The sequence below is a fragment of the Thunnus thynnus genome, chromosome 14 (assembly GCF_963924715.1).
Source record: "Thunnus thynnus chromosome 14, fThuThy2.1, whole genome shotgun sequence".
Classification (NCBI taxonomy): Eukaryota; Metazoa; Chordata; class Actinopteri; order Scombriformes; family Scombridae; genus Thunnus; species Thunnus thynnus.
Window position 1 is genome coordinate 26,500,237 of NC_089530.1, and position 20,726 is coordinate 26,520,962.

At 39.9% G+C, this 20,726-nt stretch overlaps 1 protein-coding gene across 5 annotated transcripts in view; it reads right to left on the bottom strand.

Moving 5' to 3' along the window:
* Window positions 1-5,695: 5,695 nt before the first annotated feature.
* The window catches only part of wdpcp (WD repeat containing planar cell polarity effector), an 86,795-nt gene continuing 71,764 nt past the window's right edge, over window positions 5,696-20,726 (bottom strand). For 4 of the 5 annotated variants that reach the window (XM_067610734.1, XM_067610735.1, XM_067610732.1 and 1 more), the window contains 5 exons: window positions 18,770-18,869; window positions 11,540-11,648; window positions 8,153-8,244; window positions 6,698-6,729; window positions 5,696-5,900 (listed from right to left, as the gene is read on the bottom strand). In XM_067610734.1, the coding sequence (XP_067466835.1) occupies window positions 5,850-5,900; window positions 6,698-6,729; window positions 8,153-8,244; window positions 11,540-11,648; window positions 18,770-18,869 (384 nt within the window). In that variant the 3' untranslated portion in view covers window positions 5,696-5,849. Of the gene's footprint in view, window positions 5,901-6,697; window positions 6,730-8,152; window positions 8,245-11,539; window positions 11,649-18,769; window positions 18,870-20,726 lie in introns of those variants that run through there. The other variant, XM_067610737.1, reaches the window with a different exon arrangement.

A 20,726-nucleotide genomic window follows, 5' to 3' on the forward strand; every position in this document is an offset into this window, starting at 1 on the left:
AGGTTCAAGAGTGATTAAGTTGACGATATAATCCAGTCAATTAGTTCATCTCTTTGTTTAACACACTTTTTTTTTTTTTTTTTTGTAATTGGCATCCAAATTCTTGGAGCGCTTAGAGAGTTTCGGTTAACACAAGGTGCAACCAGGATGTTTTTTTTAAGGGCACTAACCAATATTTTGTCATATTGAACATCTTAAAATGACCAAAACTTGCATATAATTAGTGTTTTCATCTGAATTTCATTATTGCAAGTGTGAAAAAAGCCTCTAAACTGTTAAAAGAGACACTTATGGATTCTTAAAGCTTTAAAATTAGGAGCTAAAATCAAACAATTATACATAATCTGCTAATAAAATACATTTAATTGCAGGATTTTCAGCCTGTTCGCCTGTAGATGCGTTCAAGTACAGTCCGTCACATCTGCTGATATTTGATATCTAATAAAAAAGGACGCTATTGGACCAGTTCGTCACTCTAATCTTGTGTGCACGAGTGTGTGATAAGTGTTGTTTCAACCTGAGCTCAGGGTCCGACGCCTTCATAGTTTGTTCAATAGGTCGATTGATTGCACCACTGGTTGTCGACTGTTGACCTTTTGGCCTCTCGCCTGCTCCAGTGAAAGGTGTCTGAATGTGGGTGGACTGGAAACTGTTGACATTTTGTTCACACTTGTCCAGGAAATGAACTGGAACCGTGCTGGACCATTTTTGCATGAGCGGTTGTGATTTCTATCTAGGAGAGACAGAGACAGACAGACAGATAGATAAAGGAGACAGAAACCGGACTGATCCTCCAGTATTGGATTTGTGTTGTGCGAGACCTCGATACGTCAAAGTACGTGTGTGAGAGTGAGAGAGAGATTCGAAGGACCAACAGATGCACTGATAGCCTGCATGCTGGGACTGCTTTCTTGTCTTCTGTTTCCATGCAGGACAAGAAAAAAAAAACAAAAAAAAACAACAACACACACACACTCACACACTTGTCTTTCATTGGCTGTCGACTGTCGCCAGACCTTGGCATCCTGGTGTGTTCATAGGCCGGTATGAGGAGTGAGAGGTGATACAGAGGAGGATTATATTTACCTGGGGAGGTTAATCTGGGGTCAACTGTACACCGACGTGGGTGTAGTCCGGGCCGTCGTCTCCAGTTTCTCTGCTTTTGTCTGTTTCTTCTTTTTCTTCTTGCATCTTGTTTTGTTTACTGTCAAGTCTGGGCACATATAACTGGTGGGTCTATACAGGTTCACACAATCTTTAAAAAAAAAAAAAAAAAAAACCCAACAAAGCCACCACCAAACCTCTCGAATCTGTCATCCAAACTCAAAGAAGGTGAAGGTACCTTTGGTTCCTATGAGGGGATTTCACAGTTCAGTCCAGGCGGCCAATACAGCCGAGCTGGTGGAGTGAAAGCAGCTTAGTCACCCCTGTGACACAAGGCGCTGAGAGCATTCATGAAATTCCTCGTGGGTTTGCATACTGTAGGTTTAGTTGAGCACACCGAGTCTCTCTGTAACGTCGAGCTTCATCCGTCCTTCTTTGATTAGCACTGACAGTTTGGATTGATTGACTATTAAATGGGTACGCAGACTATTAGGGTATTTGGCCCTTATTAAGTGTGATGAGGGGGTCAAGTAGACTGATCTGTTGGCAGTGTCTGCTAACATGCATACAGCGTTCTCCTAAAAGAGAGACAATAAGACGCTTTGCAGCTCTGCATGAGGACGTTTTTACATTTTGTCTATAAATCTGACAGGCTGGGAATAACTGAGATGAAATTAAACAAAAACAAAGAACTTTCAGCGGCTTCACAAATAATCCTGAAGACTGAAGTTCGCTTTTTTAGAAATAACAAATCAATAAAACAAACAAGAGTCTATAGTCAAAGCACAATGGTGTTTTGAATGCTGAATGCTAATGCCTAAGGCCTGTTGAGTAGGTATAATGTTTACCATCTTCAACATCTTCATTTAGCGTGTTAGCATGCTAACATTTGTTAATTAGCACTAAACACAAATGGGAATGTCATTAGTTTTGCAGGTATTTAGTCATAAACCAAAGCATTAGACTAATAATGGGAATCCTCAAAGATATTACAAATCACCCTGAAGGGAATATGAATGTCAACTGTAAGTTTCATGGCAATCCATCCCATAATCGTTGAGATATTTAAGTCTGGACTAAAGTGGTCGACCAACTGACGCTGCCATCTCTACAGCCCTGAGATCGTGGCTAACAACAATACAAACAGTGGAGCTAAAAGCTAATAATTTAGGTTATGCTACTCACTCACTTGACACGCTAAAATATAAACATGGACCCTAAACTGAGCTCCCTACATGAGACACAGAGATGGTTTTGGTGCCAATCGTCTCTTAAACAACTCAATAAACTGATCAGAAGACCAAACTCCCAAAATCCAATCAAGTTCTTTAAACAGTGTATCAGTAAATTAAACGAGAAAACTTTTCTGAGGTCACTGCAGCAGTCAAACACTTCCTTCAGACCAGACTGGACTGGTGGAAGCAGTTCAGTGTGGACTTTGCCTCCCCCTGTTTTTCTGGACTGAGCACCTCCCCTCATATCTGACCTTAAATGACCGTTCACTTCCCTGCTCCGCTCCTTGTAAATCAGTTGCGTCGGGATGAGGAGGGACGCGGTGGAAAGGTATTTGAAGCGGGCTTGTATTATCTCATCTGGAAACGATGCAGAGGACCCTCGTCCCAAGTCACAACTTGTCTTTTCCTGCAGCCCTCCAGCGCAGGGAAAGCTTAATGGAGACTTGTTGGCCTTCAGGCTTTAGTGTTTCCCATCGAGGACGTCGACTCCGTGTGTCAACAGATTACTGTCTGACGTGTTCGTCACGTTTCCTCCTTCATTTAGTTTGCTCTTCATTGACAAACTTTTCTCTCTCCACATATGAAGCCAAAGAGAAGCGACAGAAAAACGATGGCAGTAAACTGACCGTGTATGATGCTTTGTGGTTATGTAGAGAAAATCTAAACTCTACTCGTGACCTTTGACCTTTAAAACATGCAGAAACAATCACAGCTGTCGGCCTCTGTGGGGAAAAGAAAATACAACTATCACTTAAAAATCTGAAAAGTCAGTTAATTTTCAAATATTATCTAGTTTGATTAACTGGCTATACAGAAAATGAACCATTATGTCATGTTGACATCAGTTTAAAGCTGATTGTTTGTGTAAAAATAACAATAATTGCAAAATTAACAATTTCCCCCCTTTAAATAAAAATGTAAATACTTTGTTTTTTTCTCATCTTATTGAAGTCCACAATGTATGAGAGTGTTGAGGTGGTAACGCTTCCCTCTGCCATAAACTGGACACATTTAATGAATGTGACAAAACACCAAAATGACCATAAAAGCATCATTATTACCACCAAATAAGGAAATATTAGTTTATTTAACTACTTTTGTTTGTCAAAAAGTCATTTCACAGACAGAGAAATGTGCAGTAAGTTGTCTTATATAGTGATGTTATCTTATATAACTCCAATAACAGAAATCCTAATAAGACTTATTTGGGATTTGGGAGGTGAAGTGCTGCATAAAAAGTATCATCAACGCCAATCACAGATATAAAGCATATAAAAATATATTGTATTGTTTTCCAGTCGGGGTCTCTGAGACCCCAAACAGAAGAAATGCATCATTTTCTGTGGCGGACGTCTGAAACATGGAGTCAAAATCATGTTTATAAGAAATTCTCCTAAAATTACTCAAAGTCATGAAGTATCAAGGTGATAAAATAATGATTAGTATGTTTTTTTTTTAGCTGTTAGAGAGGCTGAACAGAACATTTAGCTTATGCACATTGGACCAAAAGTCGACCACAAATATAACATTTATCTTCACTTTTAGTCTCTTATGTTTCTCTCTGACTTCAATCTGAGGCCAAAAAAAACAGGTTGTTCTAATCATAGAGCATCAAAATATAATGTGTTTTGTCTCTGAGGCTTCTCAAGAGGCAAAAACAGATATTCAGTACAGCTATTTTGCCCCGTAATTAAGTACTTTTCTTGATGAAACAATTGTACTGCGATTCTTATGCAAAGTATCCACTGGAACCAATAACAATGAGAAATTTAACACCATTCTGTGTAATGTTTTCCTGGGAATAAGATCCTTCCCAATTACTCTCAGTTGTGAGTAAATTTGTCTCTATGATGTATTTAACGGTACTGACACATTCGTCTATAATGTTTTAGGGATCCCACTCGTGGAGATCAGTGAAACAAACCTATAAAACATACAACCTCGCCCTGAGGGGGAAAGCAGTATCAGTCCAATCAGTGCCATCATTAGATGTGATAAGGCCTTCGCAGAAACACTGCACAGCTGTTGCACAGAGGAGAGGGAGAGAGAGGGAGAGAGAGAGAGAAAAAAACAGATAACCTGGATAATAGCAAGTGCTGGAGGCTTGATTCATTTCCAAATGTTAACAAGGCCGTTTCACAGCTCCAGCACGCCGCGCAGTATGTTAATACCACTAATAAGCCTATCTCTGCGAGTCATCTCGGATGGAAAAGATTTGAGCGTGAGGCGGTGTTTTTACAATAAAGCTGCTGGCCACATTTTAAATGAAGCATAACTATTTATGATTTTACAAAGCTGACATAATTGCTTAAAGGGTAACTGAGGAGAGCGTTTGGTCTCGTACTTTGTTTTTCCTGTTTTATGAAAAGAAGAGATTTCACTGTTTGCGTGTCAAAAAAGGCTACTGTGTAGGGCCATCAGAGAGATGGGAGGAACTTGTGCTCGGCTGTTAAGCAATTTTGCAGCTTTTATTCGAGCTGTCAAGTCAAACAATCGGGAGATAATGCAGCCTTGGTTTGTAAATTATGAACGTGTCAAGAGATGCACTAAAGGCAACGACAGATGCCACTTATCTCCAGCAGCCTCTGCAGTGTGACTGTATCATCAGAGGGGAAATATAACATTTTGATGTTTACATAAGAGAAGTATTAGTATCAGTCAGAAATGTAATTCCTTTCACCCATCCCTCTCGCAGGGGATTGACTCCCAAAAAACATACAATGATTTTTTTTTTTTTTTTTTTTTTTAAAAAGCTAACAAAACAAAAAAAAAAGAAAAAAGAGAGAGAGAGCAGAAAAGCATCCTCGCTGATCTTCTGTCCATTTCCAACATCGCTTCTTGTATATTTTTTGGTGGAAATCCTCTTAGAATGCAAAGTAAATAGATTACGATACAGTGAGGGATTAGGGCTCGCGCGGCGCTGTCAGATTAGTCGGTGAGCGCAGCGCGTCGACAGCTCTGACATGGCTATGGCTGCTGTTCAGGAAAAGGGCTCCGCGCGATGCTTTAAAGTCTCTGGTTGGCTCCTATTCATGAATAAAACTGTGGCCCGTAATCTCGGCCAACACGCACGCACACGCGCACACACACTACACAAACACACACACACACACACACACACACACACACACACACACACAGAGGAAGCCTGGAACATTCAATATCAGTGGTGATGGAAGTATAATACAAGTCTTTATTTTTTCAGGCTGATTAATGGCAAGGTTTAAAACATTTTCATGTCATGTTTTTTTTTATTTTTTTAAGGCGAGTAACTGTTTTCTTTTAAGGTTCATTTGGTTTAGACTAAACTAAGAGTCAGTCAGTGTTTCTGACTTGAGAAAATAAAGGCTTCTGGCTTCTGTTTTTCAATACAAAAGTAATTTATTAATAATACTTATGTGTGATTCATCAGTCATCTGCTGTTCTGTACAATGATACAAGTTTAAGTAACTGCTTTGTTTATATAAATATAGACAAAATGAGCCCGTTATTGGTGAAGATTTAGTCTTTTCAAACCATTCCTAAATGGACCACACGGAGCATCCCGGGGTCTTCATCGTCCTGAGAGAGAGAATAAACAGAAACATCACGTTTTACAAACCTGAACAGAGTATAAACATAAAGACAACAGCACACAGAGTCCAATGTGTCCTGGACTTGTTCTTCATACATCATTTTACTTTTAAACATGCCTTCAGCTGCTTCATATCACCCAGCTGATAAAGATTTGAATCTTAATTTTAAACTACGCTACACTGCACTATATCATTTTATACAATATTTCTTAAACACTACATTTAACTGGTTTTATACATTGAATTACAGCGGCTCCTTTCCTGTTTTATATAGTCAGACAACAGGTAAAGATGAGATGTTAACTTTAAGGTTGTATTGATTTAACAATTCATTCTAAAGTCTTCAACCCTTCAGCATCAGTACGTTTGCAGGTAGGAAACCACAAACTACTGTTCATTATAATATCCTAAAAACAATTTATCTCTCTTTAGTGTAGTGTAGCAGTGGTTCCCAACATACTTATGACTCCTTGTCACAGTTTGCATGTCTACGAGTTGTAATCAGTTCATTTCAGTTATTGAAAAATACACATATGCACGAATAAAAGTGAAGTAATAAAAAAAATAAACAATGTTCTGCAGCAGAAGTTTGATTTTTCTTGCATCTACAGGTTGGGAAACACTGTAGTAGCAGTATAATATACTGATGTCTATGAACTTATAACATACTTCCTGACAACTTTTCCCAGCTGATCTACAAACTGTAGAAAGGACGTGATACAGGTTTGTGAATCCTGTCAACAGAAATGAAAATAAAAATCAAATTTCAGTCGATCAACTTACATTCCTGTCGTCTCTGTCACCTTCGCTGATTCCTGCGGGACAAAATGAAAAGACAGATGATGTTGGAGAGATGTTGGACGTTCCTGTAAAGCAGCCGTGACAGTTTGAACAAGTACAACAACCAAACATTATCCATGCATAATCACACACGACAGCCCTACAGCACATAAACATACACACACACACACACACGCCGCAGAATGCCTGAACAGGTTATATGCTCACTCAGTACGTCGGACACGTCGCCTTTTCTGGGTTTTAACGAATGTAAACCGTTGTCACTCATGGCGATCTCTCTCGCTCTGAGCCCTGCGTTAATAAGGTTATGATTGACATTAAAACCCCTGTGTGCCTTATACAGATATTTAAAACGGTGATGCAAATTCCCTCCAATAGCCTACAGTCCGGATTATCAAATGACAGAGCGATTTGGTAGTGAGACAATTGCTAATCACCCGAAAAAAAAATGGAATTATTAAAAATGGAAGAGAGCGGGAAGGAGGAGAGGAGGAAGAAGCGAATAAGGAGTGGTGATGTTTTCTTAATGGGTGTTCTTCCTAAATGACCAGTTAGTCATCTCAGACATCTGAGACCCGGAGAGAGGAGCACTCAGGCTACATTTAGAGAGTAAAACAGGCTGAATGTTGCAGGGCTTCAAAACGTGGCCCTGAAACCGACATGCTGAACACGACGGGCTGTGATTTAATATAACGGAGCTGATTCTCTCCATCAGCTGTTACTGGTGACGGGTTTAATGTTGGAGGTAGTTTGAGAGAATTAAGAGCAACATTGAGGGCAGTTGGGGCAACGAGACATGAGACAAAACGAGATTGTTTTAAAAATGTTTGAATTTATCATAAAGTCTGGGTAAGTATGAGGATGAAACCATTGTGTCTCACTAAAAATACAACAGTTTTTCACAGTTATAAGCAGCTTAAAACATTTGTGATGGCATATTTGGTCTGAGTTGTTATGCTCCTCTACTGGTACACTATGACGTAACTATCAAATATGAATCTTTTCCCAGATTTTGACTTCTGAATAAAGACTTCTACTCTCTTTATCACTTATTGTTGAGTAAGCAATGACAACAAATATTATATAACCATGTGGAAAAGACATTTTTCATGTCAGAGTGACTTCTTTAAAACAGAAAAAAGGATACTGTACACAAATTGTCAATCTTCTGCAGCTAAAAAAAAAACCCAGTTTGACAGCTGAAAAAGGATCCAAATGTTTCAGCTCGTTGAAACTGAAGTGTCATGAATACACCTAAACATTCCTCCTGGAGGACGACTCATCACCGCTCAGTTGCTTATTTATATTCTTGTGATTCTTTAACCTACAAAGGTGAAACTCAGGTCTTTGATCATTCTTCTGTCACAGACACAACAGAGATACAGGTGTTTTAAGCATGACAGACAGACAGACAGACAGACAGACAGACAGACACACCTGTTTGACTCAGTGACCTGAAGACATCTGGGTTCACGGTCACACGTATGTTCTCAGCCTGCGGCCTCCTCTGATTGGCTCTTCCATCAGCACTAAAATACAAAAAGAGAACTGAGTAACTTTTCTTTTTACAGATCATGTGTGAAGCTACATTTGTGAAAACACAGAACCGGACTGCACATGTACATTTTAGCTTATCTTTGACAAACAATACAAACTTTACAGTTTTTCATGTTTTGAGCTTTCCAGGAGTGATTTTCTATATTTTTGATGCACGTATTCTCTCTGTCATCTACTCTCTACTTCAGTTACTGATTTCTTGTGTTTTCCAGAAAATGTTTTATGTGAATTTGTTGAATTTAGCTGTGATATACACTGTGTGTTGCAGCAAACAGAGATGGGAACATCAAATGACTTTCCATTTAAGTAACAAAGAGCTGAACCTGTCAGTCAAACCTCAAAATGCACTGCTATCTGGTGCACTAGGGCTACTTCAGGTTCATAGTTTGGTATGTTTACCTCTTCTCTCACTGATTTACATGCATACATACAGTATGTATATGTATAGCATGTGTATGTACACTCCACATTATGATATGAATAATCCATTAACTATTGTGCATCCAATACTCATCAGCAGACACTGAAACACAAGGGGCACATTGTGTACAGGAGTAACATCAAAGCAATGAAATACACTTTCCATTAATACCAACATACTACCATTTTCTAATGAACAGAAGCTGTATACTTTTCTCTCTGCATCAGTACCAGCAAGACAAAGGTGTGAACGTTTGTTTCACTCGATCAATAAAGTAATAGAGTGACTTTATTTTTGGCCACTAATGCTCTCATTGAGCCCTCACCCTCATCGAGGGTGGAAAAGCTTGAGAGACAGAAACTTGAAAGATGTCATTTAGACCATCTTCAGGTCCCAGGGACTGTTCAACCAGGTCCATTAATTATCTGAGTCAATACCTGAGTCACATGTCAACCAGATAAAACATGGCGGACACATGTAGGAGCTGCTTGAACGTTGCACACGTGTCTCAATCAAAGATCGCTGTCAGTGCATGTTTGACATGACTTTCAGCTAGTTTTATAATCCATCAAACAGTCACAAAAGACTTAAAATCATGATGGTAAATGGTAAATTTATGTTAGATCTGAAGGACAGTAATTCTTAAATTCTTAAACTTCCTCATCAATTGCTCCGGCCAGACTCAACACTTAGCAGACACGTCCTAAAACTTTAAATACTATAAAACACAATATTCGTACTAATGAGGTTATTCTAGCTGGTGTGAGGCAGTTTTCTTTGCAGGTTTTACAAACTGACACTGTTCTCGCCTCCATCATTACAGGCAGATGTCAGGTTTTTATTGATCAGGGCTCATTACTTTGATACTGTCGATTGGTGAACTGTTACAAAAGTGTAACCTCAGAGCTTCTGTTTTTGGCTCTAGGATCTGGTTCGATGATCTGTCGTCTCACTAGCAAACACAGTGTGATACTGAAGCCATTCCTGCTTACACATTCTGGACATTAATATCAAATAAATACGTAAAAATTGAATATTTAATTGACAAATATAAATCTTTGGCTCCTTGCCGCTCTTGACTTGCCTAACCTTTACCTCGGCCTCGCTAAGCAAAAAATAAAAATAGCCTCCATTCTCCTTTACGCCGCTGACAGACGAGTACGTGATAAGCGAGAGAGGCCAGCAGCCATCAAAGGAACGTTGGGATGCGTCCCAGATTCCCGTCTCGTTCTCTCTCACTTCTCCACACACACACACACACACAGAGTCGGATTTGGGGGAATGCGGGAATCGGCGAGGAGCCCCCAAACTGCCATTGTGCTCGCCTCTCTCTCTGTTTCTGCTCTTTTCTCAGCGAGCCAAACGGGAGAACGCCCGCGCTATAATGCCTCCCCTACTCCATCTCAGCTAAGCTGTCATTGGCTTCACATGAGAAACAATGAAACTTCATCGGAGACCAGATTACAAAGGAAGGGGGGGGGGGGAGGGTTTCAATATATAAAATTGTTGTAAAGGAGGGGGGAAATTGTGCAATAAAAAAAAAACAGAGGCTTTTGTCTCTTTCTCTCTGTGGCCATTATCTTTGGGGAGGTTTTGGGGATCTGCTTTCTTAGCCTCTGTCAGCGGTGCAGGGGAAGACCTGGGGTAGTACAACCGGGCTTTTGGCTGCCAAATCGCCCTAACCCTCTTTACCACTCTTTTTTTTCCCCCTCCTCTCGCTCCTTTTACTGTTTTTAAAAAGAGCTTAGGACAGAGTATTTCTCTCTGTCTCTTCCCCTCTCTCTCTCTCTCTCTCTCTCTGGACCCAGCTTGTTTAAATTGGCCGATAGGAAGGGATTTGGGATGGATGGAGGGGGCTTAGAGAAACGCAGAGTGGAGGGGTGGAGGTGGAGGGGTAGCAGAGAGTCATCAGTGTTACAGTCAAACAGCCATGAAAAGCCTATGAGGATGAAAAGAACAAGAGCGCCTTTTTTATCTAATGCACACAAATCCCATATAAATACTCCAATATGTTAGTTGGGGTATGACAAGGAATGCCCCCCCCTCCCCTCCATCCGTCCCCCCACACACACCCTCCATCCCACAATAATAGAGACGTGGATGGCTATATTTGTAAGTATCTGTTTGTGTGTGTGTGTGTGTGTGTGTGTGTGTGAGAGAGAGAGAGAGAGGCTGGGACAAAGAGAGGGATGCTTTCAGTGTGTCTTTAGTCACACTGCTTCAACACGTCATTCACAAAGACAAGTGTATTAAACAATCACTCTGAAACAGTGAGTTTTGTCAGCACTCTGGAGACTGAACCGTGGTGAAAATGGACTCCGGTGGCGTTTTTAAATGTGGCTAAACAGCTCCGGCTTCAGTGCTGGGATGGCTAGAAGCGTAAGACCCGGAACTGATGTGGTTTTGACATTTGAAATGTCACTGGGAGTGAAGGCTTTTAGGCTGCAGCTGGGTCATTTGGCCACTGACACTCTCATACAATTTATACTCAGACAATAGTGAGTTGCTGTGGGACGAGACATGTAACAGTAAAACAGTGAATCCTCCGCACACAGAATGAGTCTGGGGGCTTCATTTATAACAAGTTGAACTAAATATTTTGTAAAGTAATAACATTTACCGTAACAAAATGAGATACATTTGTATTGTTTATAATATTAATATGAAAAAACAGACTCGCTCTTCTGTAAAAGTCTTCAACATAACATGAAAAGAGACACATGGTGTATTATGAGAGCACGGAGAGTAACACACACACACACACACACACACACACACACACACACAAAAACACTCAGTAATATGCAGTCACATACACACACATACATAACAGACATGGAACTCACTGTGTTGTGGGAGTGTTTGGGTATGAAGGTCCTGTTGCACTCTGGTTCCTCTCCGTCTGTCTGTCCCCGATGCTGGAACCATACACACCATTTCTACCTCTCAGAGGGTCTACACACACACACACACACACACACACACACGAAGGGATAAATAAAAAAAGTAACACGTCAAGTGAGAAAAACAGTTTTTATTCAGCTCAGAATGGAATAAAATGACATTATTACGACTAATCTGCTATGCTTTGGCAACAACGATGATTACGATGATGTTTAAGATGTTTAATATGTTTAATACGTACGTGTCACTAATGAAACTAATTCCAACGGAAAATTGAAACTGTAGGTGAGAGAAACGCGCTGTATGTTGTGGCTGCATATATTTGACATAACCTGAGGGACAAAAGCAAACAAGAGTAAACAAACACCGAGTCGAGAGCACTGATGACATCAGATTCTCAGTTATGTTATTGTATATTACGTTTAAACCATTTGTGGGTGAGAAATATATTATCAATATACAATTGCACCTTTTTCTACTTACTTCCTATATTATTTTGATGTAGTAAATCTAATGTAATTGGTCATATAGTATTTTCCTACTGTTTCTACTCTAAGGTGAACTAAAAGTGAAGTGGGGTTTGAATACTTTCTGCAGCCACTGTAAGTAATCCTTATGTTTGTTTATAGACCGTATATACAGATGGGTGACAGATTAAAGGAAAAACCAACATGAAAGCATCTTTGTTAGGGGTTGGTCCACCACGAGCTGCCAAAACAGCTTTTAGTGCTTTTTAGCAAAGATTCTTCCAAGTCTCTGAACTCAACTGGAGGGATGAAGAGCATTTTTCTATAAGATATTCCCTCATTTGATGCTTTGTTGATGGTGGCGGTGAACACTCTAAAGCTACATTCAGACTGTAAAGAGCGCTGCGTTAAAACAATGCGAGGCGCTGCGTTGGTGGGGGCGTGGTGTTACACGTACAGATTAATGCATTTAAAGGTTTATCAGATGCTAAAACACACCACACAGAGCAGTTTGTAATACTCACAGACAGGATTTTACAACTCTAGATGGTTATCACGGCGGCGACTGTTTTATCTTTCGTCAACGCGCCGACCCCATTCAAATGAATTAAAGGGCTGCGTCATACACACGCGAGCGCACATTCCTGGTGAACGCTGTGTTTCTACCGATTTAGTTGCCCCTGTGATAACTTTCCAGAGTTGTGAAATCCCGTCTGTGAGTATCAGAAACTGTTTGTGCGGTGTTTTGGCGTCCGACATGCCTTGAAACGCATTAATCTGTTACTCCAACTGGATTTTCTGGATTCTTTGTCTCACTGGTACCCCCACCAACGCAGCCCCTCTGCATTGTTTAACACAGGGTGGTTTTCACTTTAAAATCTCACATAGGTGTTCAAAGTGGGTTCTGGTGACGATGAAAGCTACAGCGTATATATATTTATTCAGCTTTTTTCTGTTAATTTGTCATCCATCTGTATATTGCATGTTCTACTTTGTTCACCCAACAAAGCCAGACATCGATCTCAGTGAGATTGAAACATCGCTCCACTACATTTTATTGGCAGCGATTAATACAGGGTGCGGAGATTTTGTCTGATTTCTGCATGTTTCTAAGCCTTATAATTTATCATCTTTATACGGTTTGTTTAAACTGCTTTACATATGCAGAGTGTAGGTTTTTGCTGATTCGGATTTCACGCCTTGACAATATTGTTTCATGCCACTGACGTTTTTTTTTTCTGAAATGAGACGAGAAGTCGAACAGTAAACGGAGGTTTGTGCGGAACAGAGGAAACTGACACAGCTGAGAGGGGAGCGGGAGACAAATGCAGCTTTTCCTTCAACACACACCGGAGCTAACAGGCTTTTACTATAACGACCAAGAAAAGAGAGACAGGGAGAGTGAGAGGAGGTGGAGAAGTGGATCGTCAGATAAAGCTCTTGTCTCTTTGCCCATTGAAAGGCCCAGCAGTCACATCAGCCTTTGTGAGTGGGAGACGGAACGATCAGGCAACACAACTTGGCTTCTCCTCTTGGCAAAACGCTACTCAAAAAAGAAAAGAGATAGAGAGGAAGAGAAAGAAGCCTTCCCTCGCACTTGTTCGCTACTCTGCCTCTCACAATGCCGTATCTATCCAAATCAAAACACTTGTCAGCCAGACAGCTATAAGCGATTTCCAATGCTGTTATAAAAGGGACCATTTCTAAGCTGAGATGTGTGTCCCCTATTGTGTGCTTTTGTGCATGTGTGTGTACAAGCGAAGGCAGAATCTCTGTTCATCTCGGTTCACAAAAGACGCACATGAATATGAGAAGATGTGCATAGAAATCCGGTGTCTCTGCCCAATCTGATTCCAAGTCCAGGACTGATGCTGGTGCGCCGCAAAAGACATCCACCTCAAAAAAAGAACCACTCGATCCGGTATTGAGTCATTTTTCAGAGAACAAGTGAGAAATCGTCCAGACAATAGCAAGAGATATGTTCATTCTAATGCAAATCAACTTGTTTTGACGTTTTCTTGAAATGAAATGAAATAACCCGGGGTGCCGATGGCCTAGATCAGCTGTTTTCACTCCTGCTCCTCAAGAATAGCACAGCGGGTTGCTTTTCCGTCCTACTGGGCGGTTAATTGCAGTTAATTCCAGGTGTAAAGCAGCTGCAGATTAAATACTCCGAGTCCTGAGGACATGAACTAAAAACCCGCTGACCTCAACTTTAGAGACGTGGACTTTGCTGTCTGACTGCTAAACTGGCAAATGATGTTCTTCAATTACTGCTGTCAAATTGCCTTTGAGCAAGAAAAGCACTTAATCCCCATGTGTGAATGTGTAAAACTGTGAACATGAGGCAGACATCCATCCATCTATTCCTTCATCCTTCCATCTCCCGCTTCCCACATCTGGGTCGTGATGCCAGCAGGATTAGCAAAGTAGCCCAAACATCCACAGTCACGTCCTCCTGCTCTTCCCGGTGGATATCAAGCCAGGTGGGATATATATAATCCCTCCAGTGTGCTCTGGTTCTGACCCGGGGTCTCCTCCCAGTTGGACGTGCCTGGAATACCTCCACAGGGAGGCAACCAGGAAGTATCCTGATCAGACGCCCTAATCAACAAGCTCCTTTCAATGCAAACAAGAAGAAGCTCCTCATCCTCCTGATGAAGCAGGGCATCACTGGAAATGAAATAATTCCCTTGGAGGGGTTAAAAAGACAAATACATATTATTCAGTAGTTATGTAAGTGTTATCTACAATGTGGAGGACATTCACTTCCTCCGACAGCATGAGTGTAATACTTGTTGCATCACTTTCACACGCACAACAAAGTAAAACATAAATCTAAAACAAACTAAAATCTGTGTGGTACGATACTACAAACTGCTCACAACTTAAGTATTATTGTGTGCTAGTTGAAGGACTTTCTGTGCGTATAAATGCAGGTTTAAAGGAATTATGTTAAATGCAAATGTCTTAGTGTGGTATCAGTAAGGAATAACAGCTATTAGGGGGCAGTGTGATCCAGAGATGAGAGAGACTGTTGACTGATCAGGGCAGTAAGATCAATCAAGTATCAATATTATTGTAAGTTTTAGGTAATTACACTGCACTATAAATTAGCTCTGCTACTGTTGAGCTCTTTGGATGTGGAGCAGCAGGCATATCTAGTTTAAAAGGATGGGTTTTTTTTATAACAGTCAGGTGCCAAAATGAACATTGACATGTTTGTCTTGCTGTAATTATTCCTCTTGTTCATACTGGACATCAAGAGATTCCTCCATCATGCACTTTCAATGTAAGTGATGGGGGACAAAATCCACAGTCCTCCTTCAGTGCAAAAGTGTATTTAAAAGTTTACTTGAAGCTAATATGAAGCTTCAGCTGTCCAAATTAGTCAAATCAAGTCAATATCTTTCAATGTTACAGCCTTTTTAGCCAAATTCCCTCATTATATTACGATCCTTCCACTGCAGCTGAACAGGAAAACACTGTCCATCGAGACACAAAGAGGGAAAATTTAACTAAAAAGACCGTATTTGTTGAAGATATCTTCTTTATTAGACAAACTCAGACAAGCCTCATATTATCTTCAGATATACTTTGAATACATTTTTTCTAAAAACAAGGACTGTGGATTTTATCCCCCATCGTCTACATTGTTAAGTGCATTATGTAGAGATCTTCTAATGTCAGTATGAACAGGAGGAAATATTGATTACAGCAAGAAACCCTCAGTGCTCATATGGACTCCTGACTGTTGTTTTAAATATGCTGAAATATCTTTACATCTAATTTCAGAGTTTAAAAAAATACTGTATGTTTGCGTTTGTGTGTGTTCATGTGCGGTGAACGTGTGTGTATTTGCCTTCATAACAAGAAGTTGACCTGATGCAGGTCATTCAGGACATGTTGGGCCTCTGAGTCCTCAGTAGGGATTCACCTGCTTTGCATGAACAAAACAGGCTGTTTAACAATGTATGTGTGCAACACACATACAGTACATATACAGTATTTACACAAACAAGTGACTCCGAGGGCCACTCTGAACTGGATCTGTGGTGTGTGACTATGACTGAGTACAAACAAATTTCAGTCGCTTGTGTGTGTTCAAACAGATAGTTTGTCAGTCTGGGCCAAAGGTCACTGTAGCTGCACCGTGGGAACGCGTGTTTGAAAAGCATGTGACTGATGACACAAGTGTGTGTTCAGTCTGCGCGGAAGGACGCTGGCGTTATGAGTTCAAACACACGGAAATTTCCATCCACTCTGATGATCAACCAAACATACCTGTAGATGCGATTTGTATTTCAACAGCGTTTTCGCAGCATTTCGACTCATTTGCAAAGCAGTTGCAACAACAACTGCAGGTTACTGTCCTGAACAACCCTGATACCGACTTATTTGTTAGACACACACGCACCATGTCAGAGATCAAATATTTATCCGAGAGCAAATATTTGTTTTCCGTTTGCTAGTCTTGCTTTGAGGAGCAATGTTTCATAATGAGATTTCATTATTTTTCAGTTTTTATAGAATATTTCTTTCATTATAACAAAAAATACGGACATTTATTTGCTTTATCCTTGAAGAACAAAACTAATCTCAACTGAACACAAAAAGAAACTCTTCTCCAATGTGTCTTTGTTTTATAAACATATTTGCTGCTAATGATAAATGAATACTAACTAGAAAAGACAAACAGTATCATATGTTCTTCAAAACTTCTGCAAGAATGTGTTGTTATTTTCACACATCATGCTTTCTTTATTCTATATATTTCTTAATTCTATATATTAATATATATTATTAGTATTTAAAAAATGTTATATGTATGTTTACATAAGTTGTTTGTGCACACGTGTGTTCTGATCCTGGTGGTGTGTGACGACAGTGCCAGGGACTGTGTGTGTGTGTGTGTGTGTGTGTGTGTGTGTAAAGCGAGACACCTGTTCACTGGAGCCCTCTGCTTGCAGTGAGCTGCTCATTATTTATGACCTGTCTTTTCAGCTCCGTTAATATGCTCTGTCTGCTTGTCTGAACGGTAACACACAACTGTACAGCGCACACACACATACACACACAAACACACACAGCCATACACACACACAAATAGATGTACACACACTTGAACACAAACACACACACAAGCAGAGAGCCATCATCACAACTGGCTGTGACACGGTCAAACACAGTCAAACCATCTACCATGTAACACACTGATGTGTGTGTGTGTGTGTGTAATAAATGAAGCTATCTATATACTTTTATCCCTTTTTATTAATTTGTTTTCTGACTTTATTTTCTCTTTTCTCACCTTCTATATATTCATGCATCCTTTAATTTTTCATTATTTTTTGTCTCTTGTCTGTTTTTCTTTCCTTCACCTTCATTCTTGCTCAATTTTAATTTATTTACTGTATTTATCTATTCTTTCCTCCTCGTTCCTCTCCTTTATTTCCCTTATTTGCTTCCTCCTCCTCTTAATTTCTGTCCTCACCCTTTCCTCATCCTTTCTTTTTCCTCTCTCTCTTCTGTCTCATCTTCCCTCCTTTCTCTGCACTGCTGTTGTCCAAGGATAGGACATGCTGCAGGTGATGGAGGTAAATCATCGAGGACATAATTAAGAGGCTTATGAGGAGGAGTGTGCGTGTTATGCATCACATTAGGAAAAAAAAAAAAAAAAAAGCAAAAGAAACTGCATGCAAACAGGCCTCACAGTTACACAAACGCTCATTTTCATTCACCGACAAACACACAGACACTCAGCCTTCGGGGTTTGACCTTATACGGTGGAGTTAAATACCTCTCTCGCCTCATTTGGTTGTCTGTGAGTACACAAATGCGCGCACACACACACATACACACTCACGCACACACACACACACATAGCCTTCTGGTGTATTTTAAGCATCAATGAAGGACTCATCAGACATGTTCATCTAGTTCCCTCACAAATTTGAATGTTTTCTGCTCCCCCATTGGCCTTAGAAACCTCTGTTAGGAATTGCGTGTGTGTGTGTGTTTGTGTGTGTGTGTGTAATCTGGAACTCAGCTTGATCCCCTCTGGTATGTGCTCTCGGGAGTGTTTGTCAAAGGGCAGCAGCACAGCCTGAAGTAACGACAAAAAAAAAAAAAAAAAAAAAAAAAAGGGCCTTCGCTGGTTTTCCTCCCCTTGCTGGTTCCTCAAAACCACTTTGGTGCCTTCAATGTGTTTCATTAGTCTGAAATTAAACACTTTTGTTTTTCAAATCCAATTTGGTGAAAAACCTTAACTTACCCACTATTCTTTGTGCTGTTAGTGGTTACGTAAAGGTTGATGTCACTTAATAAAAACGGATTAATCAGATTTCTTTTTCACACCTTCCATTTAATTCTCTAAACATGCAATGAAAGCTCGTTTCAGTATCTCACTTTCAATCGTTACTATAGATGATAATGTCTTTTTAAAAAAAAAAAGGCTACAGGTTATGTGAGTTTTCCATTTTTACACTCTTAATCTGTCAAACGTGATCTGATGTAATTCTCCTTGGTTCTATTAAATTAGGGTGAGAGCCTGAGAAAATACCTGGCGTCAGATGTGAGAATAGTGTGTCGGAGTGGGTGAGTTACCGAGGTTATCGAGCGTCCACCTTCCGTCTCAGATGTGAGGAGAAATAACGAGTCACATTTGGTGTCTTTTTGGTTAAGACATTATGATTATTTTCTTACCGTTGCCTGCGATGGCCTGGGCCTCGATTTCATTCGCTTTCGTCTTGGCCACATCCGCTAACACCACCTCGCCCTTATCGCTGGCAACATAATGGAGGTCCTTTGAAGGTAATGCAAAACAGAAAGAAACGCAAACGTTAATCTAAAATGAATCTAGGCTCCAATGACAATAGGGTTTTTTCTTTCTTTCTTTTTTTTTGGGAGGGGTGGGGGGGGGGGCGGTGTTTTGGCGGGAGAAGGAAGAAACAGATGAAATGACAGGAAAAAAAAAATGAGGCGTTTGAAGCCCAACATCAGAAAGAGCACCGGTTGGATGAAATGCCGGTTCCTCAAAAAACTTTGAAATCAGCCTGCTCGCACCCCCCACCCCCCCATCTCTACCTCCACCCCCCACCCCCCCCTTCCATCCACACCCTCGTCTCTCCGGTTTTGAACTAGGAGGATGTTATCTGTCACATTTCAAAAGTGGGAGAGGAGGCGAGGGACTGTTCACCTTTCAGAAACGCTGGTATTCTCTCTTTACGGAGAAACATATCCAGCCGAGCATATTACTATATCAGCCTGTGACAATATTGGAAACAGCGTGTATCCTCTGTATCTCTCTGTTTGAGTCTCGCACGGCCATAAAGAGAGATAATATTGCTAAATGATGTCTGAGGGTGGCTGATTTAATACTCAAGGCTGCCTTACTATTCATTAATAACCACACTGTTCCTGTTTTAAGGCCCTCCAGGCTACAAGCAAGGCTGAGGTCAGTTCATCTTCTATTTAAATAGTTGGAAAAATACAAATTAATTCTCAAACCGTAGTCTTAATAAATCAGATTCAATTCAAATCTTAAGAGAGACATGCACTGTGTCTGACATCCATTCTAAGCAGCTTTTGAGAATATACATTAGTGTGTTCATAATGGAAAAGAGACAAAATGTACATTGAAAAAAAAAACAACAAAATATGCAAACTCAAAAACTCCTGTTGAGGGACATTATTCTCCTACAATGTAAAAAAGTAAAACTACACTACTGTTAATGTTAATGACGGTGAAACATGAAACAGGAAAAAACAAAAAATAAAATATAACATTTTTAGAGAAAAACATTTTTCTTTCTCTGTTTGACATTTGACATTCTAGTCAGTCACAGTTTGATTAACGTCTGACAGTCAAAGTGGTTTTCTGTTATTATTAAATGTTTTAGGATGTTGATTTCTTGTATATTAAAACAGTACACTATGAAGATTAGTACACACTTTATACAGTTAGTATTTATTATGGAACTGGGACACAGCTTAGTCCCATTAGCACATTAACTAATTAAAGGATGTTATAGCAGGTTAATTAAATACATTCAACAATGTCAATAATGTTTGGATTAGGAACATGGGATCTATATGTCCAGATCAACAAGAAAAGTGTATTCCCCTATAAAAAATTGAACTAATTCATAGTTTTATGATGTTAAATTGGTTTAATTTTAGATTTAAAAAGTGCATCCTGATGGGAAAATTTGAACTGTATGATAACAGCTCAATCATACAGCAGGATATACAAACAATCAGACCTTCACTTTAGAATCAATGACCACCAATAGTTACGAATATCTGTCTGAATGTCTTGAAATATCTTCTATTGTGTCCCTTTAAATGCTCTCAGTGTAAAAATCAAACACTGGAGCTTCTTGATGGTATAAAAGTTTCATGTAGAAACGTCTTTTTTTAATCTCCCAGAGCAGCTGTGAAGTAAATAACTAAAGACACAAATAAATAAACAAATAATAAATAAAAAATACACAATTTAATTAGAAAATCATCATGTTGCCACATTTACCAGCAGTAAATGCTAAGAATGTACTGGGCAGCTCCCAGTGTGAAAATGTCGCCCTGACTGGAGCGAAATATACACGCTGTGGATATCGGGTAGGTTAAAGTGAGAAAAATAAAAAATATACGTTGTGGAATT